Raw genomic sequence first — 25,632 nt, 5'->3', positions numbered from 1 at the left:
AGTCCGGGTCGTTGGGCGTATTTAAGGCAGAATTAAGGGGTATCTGAATAGTCAGGATGTGAAAGGTTATGGGGAGAAGGCCGGGGAGTGGGGCTGAGTTGGAGAATTATCAACATGATGGAATTGTGGGGCAGACCTGATGGACTGGACTCTATCCCATGGTCTTACCAGTCCTTTACCCCCAGGTCTGGAAAGGTTGATGTTGAGATGTTGACCAGCATCCAAGGGAACTGCTTTCCTGTATTTGCTGGTTCTGCCTCAGTGTTTTGGTTCTTGCACATTCCTGATGAGGGGTTCAGGCCTGAAACGTTGATTGCCTTTTGCTTCCTGTGCATGCTGCGTGATCTGCAGTCTTTCTCCAGCACTTCTATGTTCTGCCTCATTGTGCCTCTTTTTCTTTTCCAGGACCCGTCAGTTGAACGAATTCCTCTTGGCTTTACTCAATTATTTCTGTGTGTTTCTGAACCCATTCGGATTGGATTCCAAGTCAAAAGAGTTTATACCGTAAGTGGAGGCTCTCTAGACATGTTGGTAATCATGGCCCCAAAGGCATGGGAATTCAAGTAGAGGCATTCAAGAGGTTTTTTAAAATTTAAACATGCAGCGCGGTAACAGGCCCTTTCGGCCCACGAGCCCATGCTGCCCAATTTACACCCCATTAACCTACAACTCTGGTATGTTTTTGAAGGGTGGGAGGAATCTGGAGCACCTGGTGGAAACTCTTTGGACATGGGTAGATCATACAAACTCCTTATGAATTGGGTCGCAGGTGATGTACGGTGTGGCGCTAACCGCCCTTTATTGTTGGAACATCAAAGATAAATTGGTTCAAGTGGCAACTGATAAGGAACCAGACAACAGATTAAAGATATGAAGCAAAAGGACCATGAAATTGGGATCTTATCAAGTATCACCAGGGTGATTCTGGGAATGAAAGGGTTATCATGAGGAACATTTGACAGCTCTTGGCCTGTACTGATTGGGATTGAGGAGAATGAAGGGGGGGGGGATCTTATTGAAACATTTTGAAGTTGAAAGGCATGGACAGAGTAGATGTAGAAAGGTTGCTTCCCATGGTGGGAGAGTCGAGGACAAGAGGGCACAACTTCAGGATTTAAAGGCATCCACTTAGACAGAGATGCGGAGGAATTTCTTCAGCCAGAGTGGGTTAAATAAATCGGTAGAATTTGTTACCACAGACCATTGTGGAGGCCAGGTGATTGGGTGTATTTAAGGCAGAGATTGATAAGTTCTTGATTAGTCACTTTATCCAGGGCACCAAAGGTTATGGGGAGACGGCTGGGCAGTAGGGCTGAGTAGGGAAATGGATTCTAACTTTGGCTTGGATTCGCGGACGAAGATTTATGGAGGGGGTAAAAGTCCACGTCAGCTGCAGGCTCGATTGTGGCTGACAAGTCCGATGCGGGACAGGCAGACATGGTTGCAGCGGTTGCAGGGGAAAATTGGTTGGTTGGGGTTGGGTGTTGGGTTTTTCCTCCTTTGTCTTTTGTCAGTGAGGTGGGCTCTGCGGTCTTCTTCAAAGGAGGTTGCTGCCCGCCGAACTGTGAGGCGCCAAGATGCACGGTTTGAGGCGATATCAGCCCATGGCGGTGGTCAATGTGGCAGGCACCAAGAGATTTCTTTAGGCAGTCCTTGTACCTCTTCTTTGGTGCACCTCTGTCACGGTGGCCAGTGGAGAGCTCGCCATATAACACGATCTTGGGAAGGCGATGGTCCTCCATTCTGGAGACGTGACCCACCCAGCGCAGCTGGATCTTCAGCAGCGTGGACTCGATGCTGTCGGCCTCTGCCATCTCGAGTACTTCGATGTTAGGGATGAAGTCGCTCCAATGAATTTTGAGGATGGAGCGGAGACAACGCTGGTGGAAGCGTTCTAGGAGCCGTAGGTGATGCCGGTAGAGGACCCATGATTCAGAGCCGAACAGGAGTGTGGGTATGACAACGCCTCTGTATACGCTAATCTTTGTGAGGTTTTTCAGTTGGTTGTTTTTCCAGACTCTTTTGTGTAGTCTTCCAAAGGCGCTATTTGCCTTGGAGAGTCTGTTGTCTATCTCGTTGTCGATCCTTGCATCTGATGAAATGGTGCAGCCGAGATAGGTAAACTGGTTGACCGTTTTGAGTTTTGTGCCCGATGGAGATGTGGGGGGGCTGGTAGTCATGGTGGGGAGCTGGCTGATGGAGGACCTCCGTTTTCTTCAGGCTGACTTCCAGGCCAAACATTTTGGCAGTTTCCGCAAAACAGGACGTCAAGCGCTGAAGAGCTGGCTCTGAATGGGCAACTAAAGCGGCATCGTCTGCAAAGAGTAGTTCACGGACAAGTTTCTCTTGTGTCTTGGTGTGAGCTTGCAGGCACCACAGATTGAAGAGACTGCCATCCGTGCGGTACCGGATGTAAACAGCGTCTTCATTTAGTTCATGATTAAATGGCGGGGCATATTCAATGGGCTGAATGGCCCATTTCTGCTCCTATGCCTTATGGTCTTATGATTTCCTGGTTCCCTGTTATCTACCTTATTCATTATATGTTCTATCCACCCAGATATTTTCATCATCATGAACCTGTTCAATTTGTCAAAATTGACTTCCCTGGATGTGATTCTGCAATTTGGTGTGAGGAATAAAATGGCAAAGTATTATCCAAATGGAGCAAGAGACTGCGAAATAGGATGGTCCAGAGGGATCCGAGTGTTCTAGTGCCAGGATGTTGCTGGGGCTGGAGTGCTTGCATTGTAGGGAGAGGTTGGACATGCTGGGACTTTATTCCCTGGAGCGAAGGAAACTGAAAGGTGACTGTATCAAATTTTGTTAAATCATGAGGGGCATGGATAAAGTGGATGGCCTTGCATTTACCAACATTGTTCTTCATCTACCAGTCTTTTGCCTCACCTGTCTATATCTCTCTGCAGCCTCTGCACAATTTGCTTCTCTACTTAATATATCATCCACAAACTTTTCATGCACAAATGTGTTTTGAATGCTACAATCGTCCCCACTTCTACCACTTCCTCTGGCAATTTGTTCTATATAACCACCACTCTCTGTGGAAAGAAAGTGCCCCTCAGATCTATTTTAAATTTTTACCATTTAAAATTTTAAAAAGTCATAAATCTCGAAATGTTTTAATTTTAATTTTTCTTAAACTTGAAGAGCCATCAGACGTTTCCCATATGCTAATCCCTTCAACGCAGGAATTAGGGATTGTTCTGCTGGGACCAGGATGGACATGGTGGGTTAAATTTTTAAATTTAAATTTAGACATACATCACAGTAACGTGCCTTTCCGCCCAATTACACCCAATTAACCACAACCTCATACATTTTGGAGGGTGGGAGGAAACCGAGCACCCGGAAAAAACCCATGCAGTTACAGGGAGAACATACAAACTCCTTACAGACAGCGTGAGATTAAAACCCCAGCTCCGATTGTTGGCGCTGTATCAGCGTTGTGCTAACCGCTACATAATCAAGCTGCCCTATGCTCTCTGATTTCTGCATGAACTCCTCCACAACCCTCTTGTGGTCTTGGGCTGGTAAATTCTTCACTATGTGTGGGTGAAGGATAGAAATTTTTTAAATTTAGAGATACAGGAAAAGGTTATCTATTGTGAAAGGGATTAGTTGATTTTCCGTCAATATTAATTTTGGTAGTTGATAATTTGTTTTTTTCCTTTCTACATGAAACTTCTTCCAAATTTTGAGCAGATGGTGCAGTACAGGTGAATTCCTATGTTGCACCATCTTTTCATCCCACTTATATAGTATATGTTCAGGTACCTTCTCCCCTATTTTATCGAACTCTAACCTGGTCCAATCTGGTTTTTTCCTTGTTTGATAAAAATCTGATAGGTATCTTAATTGTGCTTCTCTATAATAATTCTTAAAGTTTGGTAGCTGTAAGCCCCCTTGTTTGTTCCATTCTGTTAATTTATCTAGCACTATCCTTGCTTTCCCCCCTTTCCATAAGAATTTCCTTATTATTTTCTTCAGCTCATTGAATAATTTCTCTGTTAGGTGAATTGGTAATGATTGAAATAGGTATTGTATCCTTGGGAAGATATTCATTTTAATGCAATTTACCCTTCCTATCAGTGTTAGTGGTAAATCTTTCCAATGTTCTAAGGCGTCTTGTAATTTCTTCATTAATGGCTAATAATTTAATTTGTATAGATGGCCTAGATTATTATCTAGTTGAATACCTAGGTATCGGATTGCTTGTGTTTGCCATTTAAATGGTGATTCTTTCTTAAACTTTGTGAAATCCGCATTATTCATTGGCATTGGTTCACTTTTATTTGCGTTGATCTTGTACCCCGATACTTCTCCATATTCCTTCAATTTCTTATGTAATTTTTTAATTGATAATTCTGGTTCTCTTAAGTATACTATGATGTCATCTGCAAATAGACTGATTTTATATTCCTTCTATTTTATTTTTATCCCTCATTTTATTTTCTGTTCTTATCAGTTCTGCCAAGGGTAGTCTGGGGGGAGTTGAAGGGAATGTGAAGAGAAGGGGAAATGGCTGGGAGAATGGAGTCGCTCTGTGAGCTAGCATAGACTTTAAGGGCCAGAGTAGCCTGGTTATGTGCTGCTGACCTTGCTGTGTTAACCATGTTGTTGTTTGACTTCCCTGCAGGACAGGTAATGTGGAGAATATGGAGGGCAAGATGACACTGGTGCAGAAACAGCTGGCACGGACATACTCCTCACTGCTGCTGGGTCTGGGCATGGTTGAACAGCACCACATGGCGTGTGGGAAGTGAGTGCGTTTACCTGGAATTTGTCCTTTTCCTCCCGCAAGTCTGAGGCTGGTGTTCCCAGCATTTGGACCCTGAAGCACTCATGGCTTTGCAGAGGAGAGATCTCGCCAGAATGTTCCACAGTGGTGCAGCAGATAGAGCCACCACCTCTCTGTTTCAGGCTGTCTGTGTTGACTTTGCACATTCTCCCTGTGACCTTGTGGGTTCTCCTCAGGTGTTCCAGTTCCCTACTAAAGACGTGCAGGTCAGCAGGTTAATTACTGGGGTCCTGGAGTCAGGGTGAGTGGTAGAATCAGTGGGGAGGAGGGAGATGTGAGGAGAATAAAATGGGATTATTGTCAAGTTAGTGTAAATGGATGATTGATGCACAGCATGGATTTCATGGGCCGAAGAGTTGCTTCCACGTTGAGTCAGACTGGGGAAGTGTGATGTTCTCCAAGAAGTAGAGAGAGTTTTTACAATATTAAAAAAAAACACATAAATGAAATGCTGTAGGAACTCAGCAGGTCTCGCAGTGTCCAGAAGAGGTAAATGTAAATTACCGACGTTTTGGGCCTGAGCCCTTCCTCAAGGTACTTGTGAGACCTGCTGAGTTCCTCCAGCATTTCTGTGTTTTTTCTACAATCACAGAGTCTGCGGACTGTCGTGTTTTACAAGATTTTCTTTAAAAACCCTTGCCTCAAACAATTCAAAAGCTTCTGATGGATGCTGAATTTCTCCAGCATTACTGTGTACAGCTCTAGACCCTAACATCTTCAGACTCCGTGCTTGGCTCCCTGAAACTTTCCCTCTCTCACCTCAAACACATGTCCTGCGGTATGAGACATTTTTACCCTGGGAAGGAGATTCTGACTCTCAGCATTTTGTCAAAGACACACTGGAGGAACTCAGCCGGTCTCGATGCGTCCTTAGGAGACATATTCCTGACATTTCGGGCCTGAGCTCTTCTTCAAGGTATAAGCAAAGAACAGGATGGTGTCAGAATAAAGACTGAAGACTGGCTGGGGGAGGAGTCCACACCAACAAAAGATGTTGATTGGATATGATAAGAAGAGAAATTAGATTTGATTTTGATGCTGTGAAAGGAGACAGACGGAAAAGAGGAAAGAGAGAGAGAGAGGAAAGAAAAAGAGACAGGAGGACGAAGATGCGGGGGGGGGTTTGATTTAATGGAAACCAGAGAAGTCGATGTTAATGCATCTGGTTGGAGGGGGCCCAGACAGAATATGAAGTGCTGTTCCTCCAATTTGTAGGTGGTCTCAGTCTGGCAGTGCATGAGACCATGGGTAGACATGTCAGCAAGGGAATGGGACGGGGACTGAAATGGGTGGCCAATGGGAGATCCACACAATTGTGGCGGACAGGGCGAGACCAGCTGAGTTCCTCCAGCATTTTGGTTTTTTTGCTACAATCACAGCATCTGCAGACTTTTGTGTTTAACTCTCAGCATTATAAACATAGAAACATAGAAGATAGGAGCAGGAGTAGGTCATTCGACCCTTCGAGCCTGCTCCGCCATTCAACGAGATCATGGCTGATCTTAAAGTTCAGTACCCCATCCCCACCTTCTCTCCATAACCTTTAATACCCTTATACTGAAGAAATAGATCTAATTCCCTCTTAAATATATTTAATGAACCTGTCTCTACTGCCCTCTGTGGCAATGAATTTCACAGATTCACCACCCACTGGGTAAAGAAATTCCTCCTCATCTCGGTCCTAAATGGTTTGCCTATTATCCTCAAACCATGGCCCCGGGTTCTGCATTTTCCCATCCTTGGAAACATCCCATCTGCATCCATTCTGTCCAGTCCTGCAAGAATTTTATATGTCTCTATGAGATCCCCTCTCAATCTTCTCAACTCCAGCGAGTACAATCCCAATTTGCGCAATCTTTCCTCATAAGTCATTCCTGCCATTCCAGGTATCAGCCTGGTGAATCGCCTCTGCACTCCCTCCATTGCAAGAACATCCTTCCTTAGATAAGGTGATCAAAACTGCACACAATACTCCAGGTGGGGTCTCACCAAGGCCCTGTACAGCTGCAGTAAGGTATCCTTGTTCCTAGACTCAAACCCTCTTGATATGAAGGCCAACATACCATTTGCCTTTTTAACCGTCTGCTGTACCTGCATGCTCGCCTTCAGAGACTGGTGAACAAGTACCCCTAGGTCTCTCTGCACTTCCCCATCTCTTAATCTATTGCCATTCAAATAGTAATCTGCCCTCCGGTTTGTATTACCAAAGTGGATAACCTCACATTTCTCCACATTGTAGTGCATTTGCCATGTATCTGCCCAGTCCCTCAATTTATCCAAATTACACTGGAGCTTCCTGACCCCCTCTTCCGTGCACACAACCCCTCCTAGCTTAGTGTCATCTGCAAATTTGGAGATATTCCATCCAATCCCCTCATCCAGATCATTAATGTAAATTGTGAACAGCTGGGGTCCCAGTACAGATCCCTGTGGCACCCCACTGGTCACCGCCTGCCACTCAGAAAATGAGCCATTTATCCCAACTCTCTGTCTTCCAGCCAGTTCTCAATCCACATCAATACTTTGCCCCCAATCCCATGAGCCTTGATTTTGTAAGCCAGTCATTTATGCAGGACCTTATTGAAGGCCTTTTGGAAGTCCAGGTACACCACATCCACTGGCTCTCCCCCATCTATTTTACCTGTCACCATCTCAAAGAATTCCAATAGATTTGTCAAGCACGATTTACCTTTTGTAAATCCATGTTGACTCTGTCCGATCCCTTCTCTGCTAGTCATATGCTCCGCTATTACATCCTTAATAATGGATTCCATCATTTTGCCCACTACTGATGTAAGACTCACCGGCCTATTATTCCCCACTTTTTCTCTACCCCCCTTTTCAAATAGTGGGGTAACATTAGCTACCCTCCAATCCATGGGTACTGATCCTGAGTCTATCAAGTTCTGGAAAATAATTCTTAAAGCATCTGCTATCTGAATGGCCACTTCCTTAAGTACCCTAGGATGTAGATTATCAGGCCCTTGGGATTTATCTGCCTTCAATCCCATCAATTTCCCCAAGACCATGTCCTTAGAGATACTGATTTCTTTCAGTTCCTCCCTTGCAGTAGTCTCTATGTTTCCCAACATCCTTGGGAGGTTATTTGTATCCTCTCTTGTGAAAACAGAACTAAAGTAAGAATTTAATTGGTCTGCCATTTCCTTATTCCCCATTATATATTCCCCTGATTCCGACTGCAAAGGACCTACTCTGGATTTCACCAATCTTTTCCTCTTGACATATTTATAAAAGCTTTTGCAGTCGGTTTTTATATTTGCCGCAAGCTTATTTTCGTCATTTATTTTTGCTCTCTTGATTAATCCCTTTGTCCTCCTTTGGAGCATCTTGAACTGCTCCCAGTCTTCGGTTGTGGTACTTTTTTTGGCCAATTGATATGCTCTCTCTTTGGACCCAATGCTGTCTCTAATTTCCCTTTTTATCCACGGTTGAGTCACCTTTTTTGGTTTATTTTTATGCCAAACCGGTATAAACGATTTTTGCAATTTATCCATTAGATCTGTGAATGCTCTCCATTGTCTATCCACAGTCAACTCCCCCATAAACACCACCCAATCAATCTTACTCAACTCCAGTCTCATACCATCATAATTCCCTTTATTTAAATTCAGGACCTTAGTCTCGGTTTTAATTTCATCACTCTCCAAGTCTAGTGAGAATTCGATCATATTGTGATCGTTCCTACCCAAAGGGCCTCGCACAACAAGATTGTTGATTAGTCCCTTATCATTGCATTCTGTGAACAGCTGCAGTAATGGCAGAACAGCTAAACCTGCTGGATTTGTCATTCTGGAAAAAGGCTGTTGTTGGCTGATCTTCGGGAGATTGAACACAGAACAGGACAGCTCAGGCACAGGCCCTTTGACCCATGATATCAACACAGAACACATGGCAAATTAAACTAAATCTCTCCTGTCTGCATGTGATACACATGCCTACATCCCCTGCAGGTTCATGTTTAATCAGAAGCCTCTTAACCACAACTATTTTATCTGCCCTCACCACCACCATCCCAAACAGCCCAATCCAAGCACCCACCACTTGGTAAAATAAAAAAAAAATACTTACCCTGAATATCTCCACCACTTCCCCACCCCCACCCCGCCCCCCCCCCCCCCCCCAGCTTCCCACCTTAAAAACATGTCCTCTCGTGTTTGACATTTTTATCTGTTCTGACCATCTCCCTTCAGCCTCCATCGCTCCAGAGAAAAACTACCCAGGTTTGTTTGACTCCCTCTATCACTCACACCCTCTAATCCAAGCAGCGCCTTCCTCTGTCCCCCTTTCTGAAGCCTCCCCATCCCTCCAACGAGCAGAACCTCTGATGGGTGTCTATGCTGGTTTGGGCTGAAGCAAAATACGGTAAAACCCCTGGATAAAGCGAGTTTTCCAGTTGCTTGAGACTGTGTGTTGGGCGGATGGAGAACTAACAGCGAGGTGTGCCAATTTAAAATTTCTCTATTTTTTACCCATTTATTTTCCGGTTTTTGCCGGTTGCCTGAATTTCCAGATAACAGGGATTCTACTGTAACTGGTTTACTGTGTTCGCAGGGCGATGATGTCAGCCACTGACAAGGACAGGCAGCTCTTTGAGGTGAGTGCTGCTGATGTGGGCTTCTACTGAGCCACGAGCCACTCCTCTACAGCCAAGGTCCTCTGGCAAATAACGTCCATCCAGACCAGCCATTCTCAACCCTTTTTTTTGGCTATGGCCCCACTAAGGACTCTGTTGAAGTTTATGGGTCCCATTGCCTGTGAAGCAGTCAAGTTCTATTAGTTTCTTCCGTACTTCTCTCCTACTGACGGCAAAAAAACATTAAAATTACTTGTTACGTGAGGTGAAAAGAAAACAAAGCTTTTACTTCAATGAGCGGAGGCCTCCAGGGCATTCGTAGGGCCTCCTTTGAGAATGGCTGGTCTAGAACATGAGGACACAGACAGCATAGGTACAAACCCTTCATCCCACTTCAGCTGCGCTGAACACGATGCCCAAATTCAGCTAAAGGGCTGCTACCCCCACAAGATCCATAATCATTGCCAAGTCCATCACAGGCTCCAACTGCTGTAGACATCTGTGTGAGGGTCTGCCTCAAGAAAGCAGCCAATGTCATGAAGGCCCCCCCCCCCCCCACCCCATCACCCTGGGCACAACCTCTTCTCACTGCGACCTTTGGGCAGAAGGTACAGAAGCCTGAAGACCAGCACCTCTAGGTTTAAGAGCAGTTTCTTTCCAACAGCCATCAGGCTCTTGAACCTCGCCTTGTTACACTGATCAGGGGCTGCTCCAACATTGCACTCCTGCAAGTCCCTTTTTGGCACCAGAATTACTACAAATATTTATATCTAAGTTATATACCTCCAGTGCTCTCGCAGCCTCTGCAGCCACACAGTCCATCGGCCTCCCAAGCTCCAGGTCCGAACCTCCGACACAATCAGGAACCCTTCAGCGCCCTTGGCACCCCCTCATATCCCAGTTCCAATACCTGGTACCCCTTCAGCCAGTCTCAAGCCTGTCCACAGCTGTCTGGTGTGTGGTGTGACCACACTCACAATGCCTCTCATAATTTTAAAATCCACGAGCATTTCTCCTCCCAATATGGTCGCGGGCATTGCCTGCTGTCAGACCCGCCCCCACCACCTCCAACAACACTAGAGTTCATCAAGCGTCATTAGCCAGCTAATGACACTTGACGCCATAAAAGCAGCACCTCTTGGCATCTATTTTGGAGGGGTGGAAGATGATAACAGCTCCAAAGTCTTCCACCTTTGTGTGAAGAACTCTGTCACCATGACCTCACCTACCATCTCCTTCCCGCGTGCCCGTCCATCTACCCATGAAACTTATCAACATGATTCCTCTCAGCTATTCTCCATGGGAGTGAGTTCCACACTCCCACCACTCATTGATTTCATGGTGACCATTTGGCAATTACAGCTTCAACTTCAAATGGATTAAGGTGCAGTGAGAAAGTTTGTTTGGCGACCAGTCCACTCAGCATGTTGTACATAGTACAAGAACTAAGACACTGTAAAAGTGCAGAATTACAGAGAGATCCTCTGGTACTGAGCAAAAGCAAGATAATTTTATTAGAGTGAGGCTCTGATCACAGCAGGAATGAAACTGTCCTTAAATCAGGCAGTGGATGAGCTCACACTTCCCCCTGATGGAGAGAGGATGGTGCACACTTCACCTGTACATCCAGAGGACTCATTTACTGGATTCGATGCTCCCTTTGTGGCCTTCTCTACATCAGAGAGACCGGTCGCAGACTGAGAGATAGCTTTGCTCAGCACCTCCACTCTGTTCACAATCACAGTGACCTCCCAGCGGCCAACCACTTCAATTCCGAGTCTCACTCCCACACTCACATGTCTGGCCACAGCCTTATGTAATGTCCCACCCTGACCACCTGCAGATTGGAGGAACAACTCCTTATTTTCCTTCTGGGACTCCTCCAGCTACATGGCATGAACATTGACTTTATTGTTTTCACTAAACCTGCTCGCCTTTCCCCCCCCTAGTTTCCTGTTTTTCCACTTCTCCCACCCACCCAGTATCTCCCTCCCCCCATTGCTGCTGTCCCTTCCATCCTTTCTTCACCTATCATCTCCTGCCTTGCAAGCCCCCCTCCCCTTTCGCCCCCCCACTACTCTTTTGTTCGAGTGCCTGCCGGCATTTTTTCATACTTTGATGAAGGGCTTGAGCCCGAAACATAGGTTCTGTATCTTTGCCTTTGCTACATAAAGGACACTATTTGACCCGAGTTTCTCCAGCATTTTGTGTTTTTACTTCAACCCCGGGGTCTAAAGAATTTTGTGTTTTACTTCTGGGGAGGGATGAGTCTTTTAATATTTAAAGCATGCTCCTTCCCACGGCCCTTGTTCATCTTCCAGTTGTGGTCAACCGAGTTTTAAAGCAACTCCAATACCCAATATCTCGCCCAATGAAGACAAACGTGCCCAAGGAAGGGCTCAGGCCTGAAACATCGGTAATATATCTTTACCCCCAATGAACTCTGCGAGACCGGCCGAGTTCCTCCAGTGTCGCAGCTTCTGCAGACTTTTGTGTTTCACTTCATACACTTCTTGAACCCTCCCATTTCCAGGAGCACTGGACCTGCACCCCAAGATCTCTCTAATCATCATGTTCATTGCAGAAGATACATCATCCAGTGACGTGCAGCTCCCTGGGCCTTGGCTTGGATCAGTGACTCTAATGATCGGACATGGGGGACCACCAACACGGGACCCTGCTCGCTCACCCCCAAGTTCTGATGCTTTTGCCCCCCTCTTGTGATTTTAGTGCCTCTACACCTACTGCGTTTATGTGATTTGGGTGGTGTATGGAAGGAAGCATATGGATGTGATCAAGGTTGAGGTGGGGCGCTTGCTTCGCTCTGACATCTTCAACCCTGCTCAGAGGGCAAAGGAGAGGCCTCGAGGGAGAGAGGATCCCCAGACCGAGCACAGGTACCACTGGAAAGAAAAGATGCTGGAAATACTCAGTAGGCTGGGCAGCCCCTTCCATCTCCCCATTTCCTCACAGATCTCCTGAAGGTGCTGACTCCCATGGGGTATGAGTTTACTGGTTTCCTCAGTGTAGCCCCCTTTGTCTATCACACACTCCCGGGATCAGACACTAAGTGAACCTCCCTCTGCACCGACCCATCACACACTCCCGGGGACAGACAAAGTGAAGCTCCCTCCACATGTCCCATCACACACTCCTGGGGTCAGACCACAGAGTGAGGCTCCCTCTGCACTGTCCCATCACACACTCCTGGGGTAAGACACAGAGTGAAGCTCCCTCCACATGTCCCATCACACACTCCTGGGGTAAGACACAGAGTGAAGCTCCCTCCACATGTCCCATCACACACTCCTGGGGTAAGACACAGAGTGAAGCTCCCTTCGCACCGTCCCATCACACACTCCTGGGGTAAGACACAGAGTGAAGCTCCCTCCACATGTCCCATCACACACTCCTGGGGTAAGACACAGAGTGAATGTCCTTGGTTGGAGTCAGTGGTGTGTTAGAGGATGGTTGTGTTGTTAGGAGGGGACCTCTTGTTTTGGGATCACTTGGCTTCTGGTGTTGCATTTGGGCTGGTCAGTATCCCCCTCCCCATGCCACTAACCCCTCCTCCTCTCTTTGTCACCCAGAGGGTGCCGACTGAAGCGGCCACCGATCAGCAGCATTGTAACCCAGCGCTCGCCGGCGCTCTCATCTCTGCTGCAGACCCCCAAGGAGAAGTCCAGGTACCTTTTCCAGCAGCACCCAGTCAATCCGGTCTTCAGAGCAGCCCGAGAGGATGAGAAGACCAGGGTCACCGGCCTTTCCCACTGGTAAGTGGCTCTCGGAGAGTCCAGCAACCCTCCTGTCAATGGACAAGAGGAGGCCAATCTGCTCATCCCCACCCCAGGTGGACCCTCACTGGGGGACCTTCCCCACCCAGGGTTATGACCCTCACTGGATGTCCCTTCCTACCTCATGGTGCTGTTCCCTCCCCACCCTAGGGTGCTGACCCTCATGTGTTTCCTCCCCACCAGAGAGTGCTGATCCTCATCGGGACCCTCCCCACCCTAGGGTGCTCACCCTCATTAGGAGACAGGACCCTCCCCACACCAGGGTGCTGATGTTCACTCAAGGAGGGGACTCTCTCCACCTCAGGTGCTGATCTCATGTCTCCCTTCCCCTTCCTACTGGGACCGGTTGTGGGGGGGTGGGGGGAGGTGTCGGAGGGATGTTCCTTTGTTCACTGTGGCCACGGTCCTTTGCAGTGTTGGCATCATTGGGGAACCCCTCAGTAGGTTCTTGCCAGACACCCTTCTTCCCATTGAAACCCCCCTGGAGGAGAATGAAGAGGAGACAGCAGCGGAGAAAAAAGAGGGAGAGGACGAGGTGCTGCTGAAGAGCTCGCTATCCCTTGTGGGAATCAAGGCTTCCTCGAATGGACAAGAGAGTTTCCATAGACACACCATGGCCATATCCAGAGCGACCACTGCTGGTACTGATTCAGAACACAGCCTTGTACATCAACCCAAAGAGAGAGCACCCCAGTCCCCTGCCAGAAATCCCCAACCTAACTCCCTGCATCCAATCAAAATAAAACTCTGTGGCTGTTAGATAATGGTGTGTTTGGAGTTCCTGCTCCCCCATCCACCCCCCCCCCCCCCAACATTTCTCAAGAAGGGAAAACTCGCAGGAGGTAAAATTAAATGTCTTGGGGAACAGTTCGAGTGTGGAAGGTGCTGGAGATTTGGAAATCTAACTGCACTCAGCTTCCCGGTTTTATCCCTGCCCAAGGACTGCAGCAGAATCTTGATGGATTTGGCAGGTGGGTCAGAGCAATGGTTGATGGAATTTAATGGGGAGAAATGTAAGGCATTGGGAAGTTGAATGTGGGCAGGACATACCCAGCGAATGGTGGGGATCTGGGGAGTGTTGTGGACCAGAAAGAACCAAGAGTAAGGTACATGGTGCCACAGGTGGATAGTGGGGTCAAAAAGACTTTTGGCACATCAGCCTTCATCTGATCAGAGTATTGAATACAAATTTTGGTGGTGCAGTTGTACCAGACATTGGTGAGGACCCAATTGGAGAATTGTGTTCAGTTCTGGACACCGTACTGCAGGAAAGATGTAATCGTTGGAGAGGGTGCAGAGAAGATTGATGAGCATGTTGCCAGGACTCAGGGGCCTGTGCTACAGGGAGAGGTTGAGTAGGCTGGGGCTTTATTACTTGGAGCACAGGGGGATGAGATCAGGCGCACACGGAGTCTTTTACCCAGAGTAAGGGAATTGGTAATCAGAGGACATCGGTGTGAGGGGAAGAGAGATTAAACAGGAACCTGAGGTGAGGGGGGGGGGGTAATGTTTTTGCACAGAGGGTGGTGGAATGGGCTGCCAGAGGTGATGGATGAGGCAGATTCATTTTTTTAAGAAAGAAAATTGGACAGAGACATGGGTAGGAGGGCAGGTTCAGGGATATATGGGCCAAATGCAGACAGGACTAGTGTGGATGAGACAGTTTGGTTGACGTGGGCAAATTGGGCCCAAGGGCCTGTTTCCTTGCTGTATGATTCAAAGACAGATTTCTGTTCAGGATATGAATGGATGGAGATGGTGAGGCAGGCACAGAGTTAGGTTACCATGAGAGAGAAGATCGAGTGGGGTCTGTAACTAGTCCAGCCCCAGCTGCCAGAAGCAGGACTTCCACTTCCTTGGTTTTGAGCTACCCAACACCATGAACGTTGAGTTCAGCAAGTTCAGGAAGCTCCTACTCCACTCCAGTTCCATGATTTCCTTCAGTCCTTTACCTGGTCCTACCCTCATGTTTCCCTCAAATCCCCTCCCACCATATCCTTCTCCCCTATGTGTCTCTCCACCTTCATCTGTCCAGTACCTATCATCTTATGACTCCTCCCCACTCCACTCCCTTTTTCAGTTTACTGATTCCTCCTTCCCACTTTAGTCTTGAGAAAGGGTCCTAGCCTGAAATGTTGACTGGCCATTTCTCCCCACGGATGCTGAGCCAAGGTCTGATTTGTGCACAGCGAGGTATGTTCCACTTCATTAATGCAGAGGACTTTATGTGCATCTGAAAGGGCCAACAGGGTCTCCGTTTAATATCTTCATGAAGTGCCTCGACATGTCCATAAGTTCATAATATACAGGAGGAGTAGGCCATTTGGCCCGTCCAGTCTGCTCTGCCGTTCAATCATGTGCTGATCCATTCTCCCACTCAGCCCCATTCCCCTGCCTTCTCCCCATAACCTTTGCTACCCTGACTATTTAGGTATCGAACAATCTGTGCCTTAAATACACCCAATGAAATGGCCTCCATCACCGCCCAGGGCAGTAAATCCCAGAGGTTCCCCATTCTCTGGCTGAAGAAATTCCTCCCCATCTCTGTTTTAAACAGGCATCCCTTCCATCCTCTTGTTCTAGACTCCTCTACCATGGGAAACACTTTACCACATCCACTCTGTTCAGGCATTTCAACATATGAAATGCTTCTATGAGGTACCCCCTCATCCTTCTGAACTCCAAGGAGTACAGTTCAAGATCTGTCAAATGTTTCCCATATGCTAATCCCTTCATTCCGCGAATCATTCTTGTGAATCTTCTCTGAACCCTCTCCAACGCCAGCACATCCTTTCTTGACCCTTTGGACTCTGGCCATTTTTAACCTTTTATAATATATACTCTGGACTGGGTTTGTGGGTAAACTACAGTCCGAACACCAATATGAACCAGCTGGTGGATGGTACAAAACCAGTCTTGGAAAACCGGGATACGGACTATATGTGCTTGTGGTGGACACTGGAAACCAGGACAAGGAATCCAAAGGGTTAAATAAGGAACCCAAAACTGTACCCCACACTCCAAGACAGTTTTCCTCCCCTCCCCATACCATCAGGGCTGCCTAGAGGTCGAGACCTGGATTCTATGCTCCTGGTCGGGTGGGGGGCTTGTTTTCATGACCTCTTGCCTTCTGGAATCTGCCACATCTGTGAATGAACCACAAAGCAATAAACTGTAGTCTGAAACATGAAAGTCTGCAGACACTGTGTTTATAGTAAAAAACACGGAGATGCTGGAAGAACTCAGCTGGTCTAGCGGTGTCCACAGGAGGTAAAGATATATCACCGACGTTTCAGGCCTGAGCCCTTCAAGGTATGTGTAAAAACTGACAGAAACCTGAATTAAAAGGCTGGGGAGAAGGGAGGAATGGGGAATTACACTGAAGCCAACAACTGGAGGTGGTAAAGGAGAGCTGTGGACTGCTGGAGACTGGCCCATGGAAACCAAGTATCGGAGCCAGGATTTGAGAGGGTGCTGAGGGAAAGAAGGGCTTCGGGCGCTGGAGGCATCCCGATCGCATTGGAGATTTGGATCTGGAGCTCAGTTCGCAATGGATTGAACAGGAGTCTGTGCAGCTGCGGAGGCAGCAGGAGGGCTGGAGACGAAACCATGAGCTCCCTTTTGCTTCTCTTTCTCTTGTACTGTAAGGGGCGCTGGGCAACACTAATGGTGACTTTTTGTCTGCCTTATGACAGGTAGAAGGCAATTTCTTGTAATATATATTCAGTCTTTCCCTTGTCTGAGTGCTACTGGTACAATGTAACCCAGTACTACCTGTCACGTGGTGGGGTGGTCAGCAATTAAGGGCGGACCAACCCTCTCTAGCAAACGTGCCATGAAGCACGGACAGGGCATCCCTTACATCGAAGCTTGGTCTGGGCATTCACTGCCACAGAACTTCCCCCAGCCGTCTTGGACCTCACCACGCCGCTGGATCCGGGAGGGTGGGTCTGGACCTGCGCAACCCCCTACTCACCTAGATCCATTCACGGCACATGCTGTTCCTTTCTGAGGAGTGGGTATCCTCATATCAAACCCCACAAACTGACTGAAAAGAACATCATCACCCTATGGGATAGATGGCCAGAAGAAGCAGACCTATTTAGTACAATTACTGTATTTTTACTCAGATACTGCACACATGCAATTAACACACAAACACATATACCACGTGCATGTAGCATTAGTCAGTCTGGTTCAGCATCTTCAGAACATGGTCCTATAAAAGTCACTAAAAACAAAGCAATAATGTGCAGATAACATTATCAGCCCGTATTGCTTTGATCTGAATTCGATCAAGCTTCATTGGAATCAGAATCAGCATTTATTGTTATGAACAAGTCATGAAATTCGATGTTTGGCAGCAGCTTCACAGGGCAAACATTCATATATAACCATCTTACAACCTTACTATCAAAAGAAATAATCGTGCGTGAAAAGTGAGGCAGTGCCTTTGGTTCATTGATCACTCAGGAATCGGATGGCAGAGGGGAAGAAGCTGTCCTTGTGCCGCGGAGTGCTCGTCTTTTAGGCTCCTGTACCTTTTCCCGATGGTAGCAGAGTGAAGAGGGCATGGCCTGAATGATAGAGGCTGCTTTTTTAAGACATCGCCTCATGTAAATGTCCTCGATGGTGTCTGTAATGTCCCAGGCCAGTGAACAACCCTCTGGAGTTTATTCTTGTCCTGAGAGTTGGTGCGTCTGTACCAGGCAGCGATGCAACCAGCCAGAAGTACACCAATAGAAGTTCATGCGAGTTTTCGGTGACATACCGAGTCTCCTCAGACTCCTCACAAAGTAGAGCCGCTGGTGAGCCTTCTTTGTGATTGAATCAATGTGGAGGCTCCGGGACAGATCCTCGGAGATGTGGACACCCAGGAATTTGAAGTTCTTGACCCTCTCCACTTCTGAGCCCTTGATGAGGACTGGGTCGTGTTCCCTGACTTTCTCCTGAAGTCCACAATCATCTCCTTGGCTTTGCTAACATTGAGCGTAAGGTTGTTGTCATTACACCATCCAATGAGCTGATCTCTCGCCCTCCTGGACGCTTCCTCCTGGCTGTTTGTGATTTTGCCGACAACTGTGGTGTCATCGACAAACTTGTAGATGGCACAGACAGAATGAGAGCGCTGTGGTGGGGTTCATCCAGGAGCCTGATGGCTGCAGGGCAGAAACATCTTTGTTTCTGAACTCCAGCATCTGCAGGGTTGAACTGTGGTGGTGGTTGTTGTCCTTTAATTCATTGCCGGAGGGGGAGGGGTCAGAACCTGAATTAGAAAATAATTAATTTGACCAAGTGTTCAGATGGAACTGGGGAGTTGGCTGTTCCTGAGAAGGAGATTTAATGTTTCCCTGTTGGTTCAGGGGGAGGGAGTTGCCTTATTTGTTATATAATAACTGATTCTCCACCACGTCTCCCCCGCTTCCCTGGGAGTGTGGGGCGTCCTGCGATGCCCCGAACGGACACGGCGCAGGCGTAACAGCCGGCACCGGGCCCAACGGCGCAGGCGCGGCGGCGGGGGGGCCGAGGGGACACGGCGCAGGCGCGGCGGCCGGGACGGGGGCCGAGGGGACACGGCGCAGGCGCGGCGGCCGGGACGGGGGCCGAGGGGACACGGCGCAGGCGCGGCGGCCGGGACGGGGGCCGAGGGGACACGGCGCAGGCGCGGCGGCCGGGACGGGGGCCGAGGGGACACGGCGCAGGCGCGGCGGCCGGCGGGCACCGGGCTGAGGGGACGAGGAGCCGGCGGCCGGGCCTACTCGCCGGGCTCGGTGGAAGCTGAGAGCGGGGGGGTCAGCGGCCATGGCGAGCTCCCGGGTGTGCCGCACGTGCGGCTGCACCGACATCGACACGGACCAGGCCCGGGGGGACGCGGTGTGTACGGCGTGCGGCTCCGTGCTGGAGGACAACATCATCGTGTCCGAGGTGCAGTTCGTGGAGAACAGCGGCGGCGGCTCGTCGGCCATCGGACAGTTCGTCTCCCTGGACGGTGAGTGGGGCTGGCGGGACCGGGCCCGGGCTCTCCACCCCCCCCCCTCCCCCCCTCCCCTCCCTCCTCCTCCCCCCACCCCTCCCCTCCCCTCCCTCCCTCCTCCCCTCCCTCCCCTCCCCTCCCCTCCCCCCCTCCCCCCCCTCCTCCCCCTCCCCCTCCCCCCCTCCCTCCCCCTCCCCCTCCTCCCCCACCCCCTCTCCCCCCCTCCCCCCCCCCCCCCTCCCCCCCCCTCCCCCTCCCCCCTCCCCCCCCCCCACCCCTCCCCTCCCCCTCCCCCCACCCCTCCCCCCACCCCTCCCCCTCCCCCACCCCTCTCCCTCCCCCCTCCCCCCTCCCTCCCCCTCCTCCCCCCCCACCTCCCCCCCCCCACCCCCCCCCCTCCCCCCCACCCTCCCCCCCACCCCTCCCCCCTCCCCTCCCCCCTCCCTCCCTCCTCCCCTCCCCCACCCCTCCCCTCCCCTCCCCCCACCCCTCCCCCTCCCCCCCCTCCCTCCCTCCCTCCCTCCCTCCCCCCCTCCCTCCCTCCCCCCCTCCCTCCCTCCCCCCCTCCCTCCTCTCCCCTCCCCCCTCCCTCCCTCCCCCCTCCCTCCCTCCCCCCCTCCCTCCCTCCCCCCACCCCTCTCCCCTCCCCCACCCCCTCCTCCCCACCCCTCCCCCCTCCCCTCCCTCCCCCCTCCCCCCTCCCCTCCCCCCCTCCCCTCCCCCCCTCCCCTCCCCCCCTCCCCTCCCCCTCCCCCCCTCCCCTCCCCCTCCCTCCCTCCCCTCCCCCTCCCTCCTCCTCCCCTCCCTCCCTCCTCCCCTCCCTCCCCTCCTCCCTCCCTCCCTCCTCCCCTCCCTCCCTCCTCCCCTCCCTCCCTCCCTCCCCCCACCCCTCTCCCCTCCCCCCACCCCTCCCTCCCTCCCCACCCCTCCCTCCCTCCCCCCACCCCTCCCTCCTCCCCCCACCCCTCTCCCTCCCCCACCCCCTCCCTCCCCACCCTCACCCCTCCCCACCCCCTCCCTCCCCACCCCTCTCCCCCTCCCCTCCCCCCCCCCTCCCCTCCCCCCTCCCCCCCCTCCCCCCTCCCCCTCCCCCCCTCCCCCCTCCCCTCCCCCTCCCCCCCTCCCCTCCCCCTCCCTCCCTCCTCCCCTCCCTCCCTCCTCCCCTCCCTCCCTCCTCCCCTCCTCCCTCCTCCCCTCCCTCCCTCCTCCCTCCCTCCTCCCCTCCCTCCCTCCTCCCCTCCCTCCCTCCCCCCACCCCTCTTCCCTCCCTCCCCACCCCTCCCTCCCCCCACCCCTCTCCCCTCCCCCACCCCCTCCCTCCCCACCCCTCTCCCCTCCCCCTCCCCTCCCCCCTCCCCTCCCCCTCCCCCCTCCCTCCCCTCCCTCCCTCCCCTCCCCCTCCCTCCCTCCTCCCCTCCCTCCCTCCTCCCCTCCCTCCCTCCCCCCCTCCCCCCTCCCCTCCCCCTCCCTCCCTCCCCCCCTCCCTCCCTCCCCCCCTCCTCCCTCCCCCCCCTCCCTCCCCTCCCTCCCTCCCCCCACCCCTCTCCCCTCCCCCACCCCCTCCCTCCCCACCCCTCTCCCCTCCCCCACCCCCTCCCTCCCCACCCCTCTCCCCTCCCCTCCCCTCCCCCTCCCCTCCCCCTCCCCCCCCCTCCCTCCCTCCCCTCCCCCTCCCTCCCTCCTCCCTCCCTCCCTCCTCCCCTCCCTCCCTCCTCCCCTCCCTCCCTCCTCCCCTCCCTCCCTCCCTCCCCCCACCCCTCTCCCCTACCCCCACCCCTCCCTCCCTCCCCACCCTCCCTCCCTCCCCACCCCTCTCTCCCTCCCCACCCCTCTCTCCCTCCCCACCCCTCTCCCCTCCCCCACCCCTCCCTCCCCCCTCCCTCCCCCTTCCCCCTCCCTCCCTCCCCCTCCCCCCTCCCTCCCTCCCCCCTCCCTCCCTCCCCCTCCCCCCTCCCTCCCTCCCCCTCCCCCCTCCCTCCCTCCCTCCCTCCCCCCTCCCTCCCTCCCTCCCCCCTCCCTCCCTCCCTCCCCCCCTCCCTCCCCTCCCTCCCCTCCCTCCCCCTCCCCTTCCCCCTCCCCCTCCTCCCCTCCCCCCCTCCCACCCCTCCCCTCCTCCCCCTCCCCCCCTCCCCCTCCCCTCCCCCCCTCCCTCCTCCCTCCCTCCCTCCCCCCTCCCCTCCCTCCCCCTCCCCTCCCTCCCCCCTCCCCTCCCTCTCCCTCCCCCTCCCCTCCCCCTCCCCCCTCTCCATCTCCCCCCCACCTTGACACCCCACTCTGGGCTCTACTCCAACATGCACTCCCTGGCCTCTTCCCCCCCCCCCCCCCCCACCCCCATCCTATCCACTCAGTGGGTTCCTGGGTTCTTTCTGCACTCTTGTACGTTTAATACATTACTTGCAGATAAAACTGTTGTCAGGTGTTGCAATTTATATTTTACTTTTACAAGAACTTAATGAGCCACGCTGTTGTTCGGAGTACGTTGCTTTAGAATGGTGGGAATTTATTACCTGATGTGAGCTCGAGTCACTGGATAAGTTTTGCCCATGGAGAACATGTGTGCTGTCAAAGTGATTGTGAACAGATGACGGTTTAGCTCTGTGAGCACGTTTCCTCCACAGAATACTGATGGGAACAGTCCTGATCTCTCTTGGGAGTTGGTAATAGTCTGAAGATGGTCAGCCCAGGTGGTACATTAGTGTTCAGGGTGCACTGGCGTTCGGGCACATTGGCATCTCCAGAATGGGAATGGAACCTGTGACCTTGTGGCCTAGAGTCAGCAGCCTTATAGTTGAAGGGTTGCCGCAACTCTCAGCAACAAACCAGGCAGTTGGAGGATCTCAGTAGGGCAGGCAGCATATGTGGAGGCAGAGAGATGGTTGACACTTTGGTTACAGCTCAGTTTTGAGAGCAGGAGTCATTGTGGCCTTCAAGCAGTAGGCCATCATCGGTGGAGGAACTCTGCAGGATGCAGCCTCCTTGGGCAACTCTGATGTGACCTGCACATGGTTCTAAAAAGTCACGATTAATCTCTTTCAAGTCTGAAACATTGGTTCTGTTTCTTTATCTTTGCTACATAAAGGACACTGTTTGACCTGCTGAGATTGTCCAGTATTTTGTTTTTACAGGGTGTCTGCAGACTTTCCTGGTTTTTTTTCTTAAGATTAAACCTGTGCCTTGTCCATTTTTCCACAAGGCGTTCTTAGTTTGTGGTTCCTGCAAAGAGTGTTAGCATTGTGCAATTCGGTGATGTGCATTGGCTGATGTGATTCAATACATTTTCAAGGGACCTCTGTATTCCTTGTTTGTCGATTCTCCCATGAGTTCAGTTGGTGTCATCATTTGGGTGGTAGAAAGGTGTGTCCACAATGATCATCTTGAGCATTCGATTGCATTTCACTCCCCGTGACCACACTGTCCTCTGGTTAGTCCACTGCTGAAGTGAGGCCATTCACAAAGTAGAAGATCAGCTCCTGTATTGTACTTGGGTAGCACACAGCAGAGTGTCATGATCATTGAATCTCCCAATATCCCACTTCCAGTCACTTGTCCATCCCCAGCACCCCAGAACTATCTTGCCTGGGTTTCTTTGTTCATTTTTCTTATCCCCTCCCCATCTGCCTGCCATCCCCATCACCTACTAGTCCCTGCCTCAACACTCCGACCACTCATCATCCAAGGGCAGCTATCTACTTCGAGTCGGGCACGGTCTGTGAGGGTTTGTATATTCTCCCTGGGTGGGTTTCCCTTGGGTGCCCCCTCCAAAAACGTACGGGGTTGCTGGATTAATTTGGTGTAATGGGTTTCAATGTCTGGAAATGGCTTCTTCTGTGTTGTAAATAAATGCCTTTAAATTTAAAATCCTCTCCTCATCACCTCTGTGTCTTCCCTCCCTCCCTCTCATTTCTGCACATTGCCTGTCCTCCACACCCTGACTCAGGGTCTCGAGCTGAAAGTATTTTAAATGTTGGCATCCTTTTGCCTCCACAGACTCTGAGTTCTTCCATCAGATTTTTTTAAAATTTCTGTTCAGCTTTGTCTGCAGGTAAGTGGGTAAAGGACACAGAAATAGACACAAACAGCTGGTCACCATTCCCCACAAAAAGGTCCAAATTGTTGATAATGCTGAGCTTTCTGCTCCATAGGGTTGGTATTTGTGGACTGTCCTTGTGACGTTTGCACCACAGTGGCAATGATTTTGCTGGAATTCTTGCAAAGTTGACGTGTTTCTCAGATTTTTCTGAATTGTCACTAACTCCCTCTTGTTCCTCATTGTCCCACAAACGTGGATGTTGCGCCTGGTCACAATAATGTTGACCGGTTGCATCACTGTCTGGAATGGAGGTGCCATTGCACAGGACAGGAAAAGACTACAGAGAGTTGTGAACTCGGCCAACGTCATCATGGGCTTCAGACTTCACTCCATCGAAGACATCGACAAGAGGCCATATCTCAAGAAAGCAGCATCAAGGACCCGCACCACCCAGGCCGGGCCCTCTTCTCACTGGTACCATCAGGAAGGAGGTCCAGGACCTTGAAGACAAACAACCAACAGGATAAAAATAGCTTTTTCCCCTCTGCCATCAGTTTCTGTTGGACAATGAACACAGACACTACCTCACTTACTCTTTTGGCACTACTTATTTAAAAATGTTATTTATAGCAATATTTGCACTGTTATGCTGTTGTAGAATAACCTATTTCGTGACAAGTTCATGACAATAAATTCTGATTCTGAGTTCGCAAATCCTCACGCATTTCCTGAGCAAAGTAATTGGTCTTACCATATAACCACTTACAGCACAGAACAGGCCAGTTCGGCCCTACTGGTCCATGCCTTAACAAATCCCCACCCTCCTAGTCCACTGACCAGCACCCGGTCCATACCCCTCCAGTCCTCTCCTCTCCATGTAACGATCCAGTCTTTCTTAAATGTAACCAATGATCCCGCCTCGACCACGTCTGCCGGAAGCTCATTCCACATCCTTACACCCTTTGCGTTAAGAAATTTCCCCTCATGTTCCCCTTATAATTTTCCCCTTCATTCTTAAACCATGCCCTCTAGTTTGAATCTCCCCCACTCTTAATTGAAAAAGCCTATCCACGTTTACTCTGTCTGTCCCTTTTAAAAATCTTAAACACCTCTATCAAGTCCCCTCTCAATCTTCTACGCTCCAGAGAAAAAAAAGCCCCAGTCTGCACAACCTTTCCCTGTAACTCAGGACCCTGCAAATCTGTCAACATTCTCGTGAACCTTCTCTGCACTCTCTCTATTTTGTTTACATCTTTCCTATAATTTGGTGACCAAAACTGTACACAGTACTCCAAATTTGGCCTCACCAATGCCTTGTACAATTTCATCATAACCTCCCTACTCTTGAATTCAATACTCCGATTTATGAAGGCAACATTCCAAATGCCTTCTTCACCACACCATCTACCTGAGTATCAGCCTGAGGGTACTATTTACCACAACTCCTATATCCCTTTGTTGCTCTGCACATCTCAATAGCCTACCATTTAATGTCTTGACTTGATGATCCAGGTGTAAAGCCAATAGTGGGAAGCTGGAGGGACTCAGCAGGAGAGGGATGGGCAGTCGACGTTTCACGTCCGAATCCATTTTGTTAATACAGTGTGCAACAAACATGTTGGGGTAAAATTTGAAGGCACTACCAGTTATCAGTAACCTTGAGAAAGAAAGCAAATTCATGTCAACAAACCTTGAGGAAACTTGCAGGAATGTTTGAGTGGAAGGCCTTTTACTGTGCAGAACTGTTAAATAAAAAAAAACACAGATAAATCATGCACTTTGACAGACATGAATGAAACATCACCAAACTTGTGAAATTAGTACATTTTATCAGAGCACGGTAACCCAACACCCTTGGAATTTTGGTACCAGCCCAGGAGACTCTTCAGACTAGAGACGCCAAATACTGGAAACTATCCACTGAGGAACTCAGAAGATTGAGCAGTGTTCGTGGGAGAAATTCTGGGTTGGGACCCTTCATTTTTTATGTATCCCAGCACTTTTTTCAAACATGCTACACACTCAGATTCTTCCTGTGAGAGATAGGTTTAGAGGGAACAACTGGTCTCTGGTGTGTTAGAAGAAAGTATGGGCAATGGAACCTGGTGAGTTTTGCCTGTCAGAATTGCATTCCAAAACCCAGCTCTGTTGCAAGCCACCTATGTTCCTGGGCTCCTTGGTGTTGCCAAACTCTACTTCCAGCAAGACGCAGCCAACCTCGTAAGGATGCAATTTTGTCAGCTTGGTGAAATAATAAATGTGCCAGATGCCACTGGGATTCCTGAACAATTGGAAGTCAGATTTTCTCAGTTTTACTGAAGAACTGGAAAGGTTTAAAGGAAGCAGGGAAACAAATGATTAAAGTAGAATCATAGCATAGTTTTATCATAGGATAAATGCTGGAGGAACTCACCTGGTCTT

At 50.5% G+C, this 25,632-nt stretch overlaps 2 protein-coding genes across 12 annotated transcripts in view; both read left to right on the top strand.

The window, feature by feature from the left end:
- LOC138753165 (protein phosphatase 1 regulatory subunit 36) overlaps positions 1–13,971 on the top strand; it is a 32,215-nt gene extending 18,244 nt beyond the window's left edge. For 5 of the 8 annotated variants that reach the window (XM_069915771.1, XM_069915770.1, XM_069915774.1 and 2 more), the window contains 6 exons: positions 406–504; positions 4,658–4,780; positions 9,392–9,434; positions 12,144–12,310; positions 13,004–13,186; positions 13,622–13,971. In XM_069915771.1, the coding sequence (XP_069771872.1) occupies positions 406–504; positions 4,658–4,780; positions 9,392–9,434; positions 12,144–12,310; positions 13,004–13,186; positions 13,622–13,967 (961 nt within the window). In that variant the 3' untranslated portion in view covers positions 13,968–13,971. The remainder of the gene's footprint in view (positions 1–405; positions 505–4,657; positions 4,781–9,391; positions 9,435–12,143; positions 12,311–13,003; positions 13,187–13,621) is intronic. The other 3 variants (XM_069915775.1, XM_069915776.1, XM_069915777.1) reach the window with 3 other exon arrangements.
- Positions 13,972–18,922: 4,951 nt separating this feature from the next.
- Positions 18,923–25,632, top strand: part of brf1b (BRF1 general transcription factor IIIB subunit b) — a 430,911-nt gene continuing 424,201 nt past the window's right edge. For all 4 annotated transcript variants that reach the window (XM_069915762.1, XM_069915761.1, XM_069915763.1 and 1 more), the window contains exon 1: positions 18,923–19,196. In XM_069915762.1, coding sequence (XP_069771863.1) covers positions 19,010–19,196 — 187 coding nt within the window. In that variant the 5' untranslated portion in view covers positions 18,923–19,009. The remainder of the gene's footprint in view (positions 19,197–25,632) is intronic.

The sequence above is a fragment of the Narcine bancroftii genome, chromosome 2 (genome assembly GCF_036971445.1).
Source record: "Narcine bancroftii isolate sNarBan1 chromosome 2, sNarBan1.hap1, whole genome shotgun sequence".
NCBI classification, from domain to species: domain Eukaryota; kingdom Metazoa; phylum Chordata; class Chondrichthyes; order Torpediniformes; family Narcinidae; genus Narcine; species Narcine bancroftii.
This window is presented reverse-complemented; position numbering and strand designations above follow the sequence as displayed.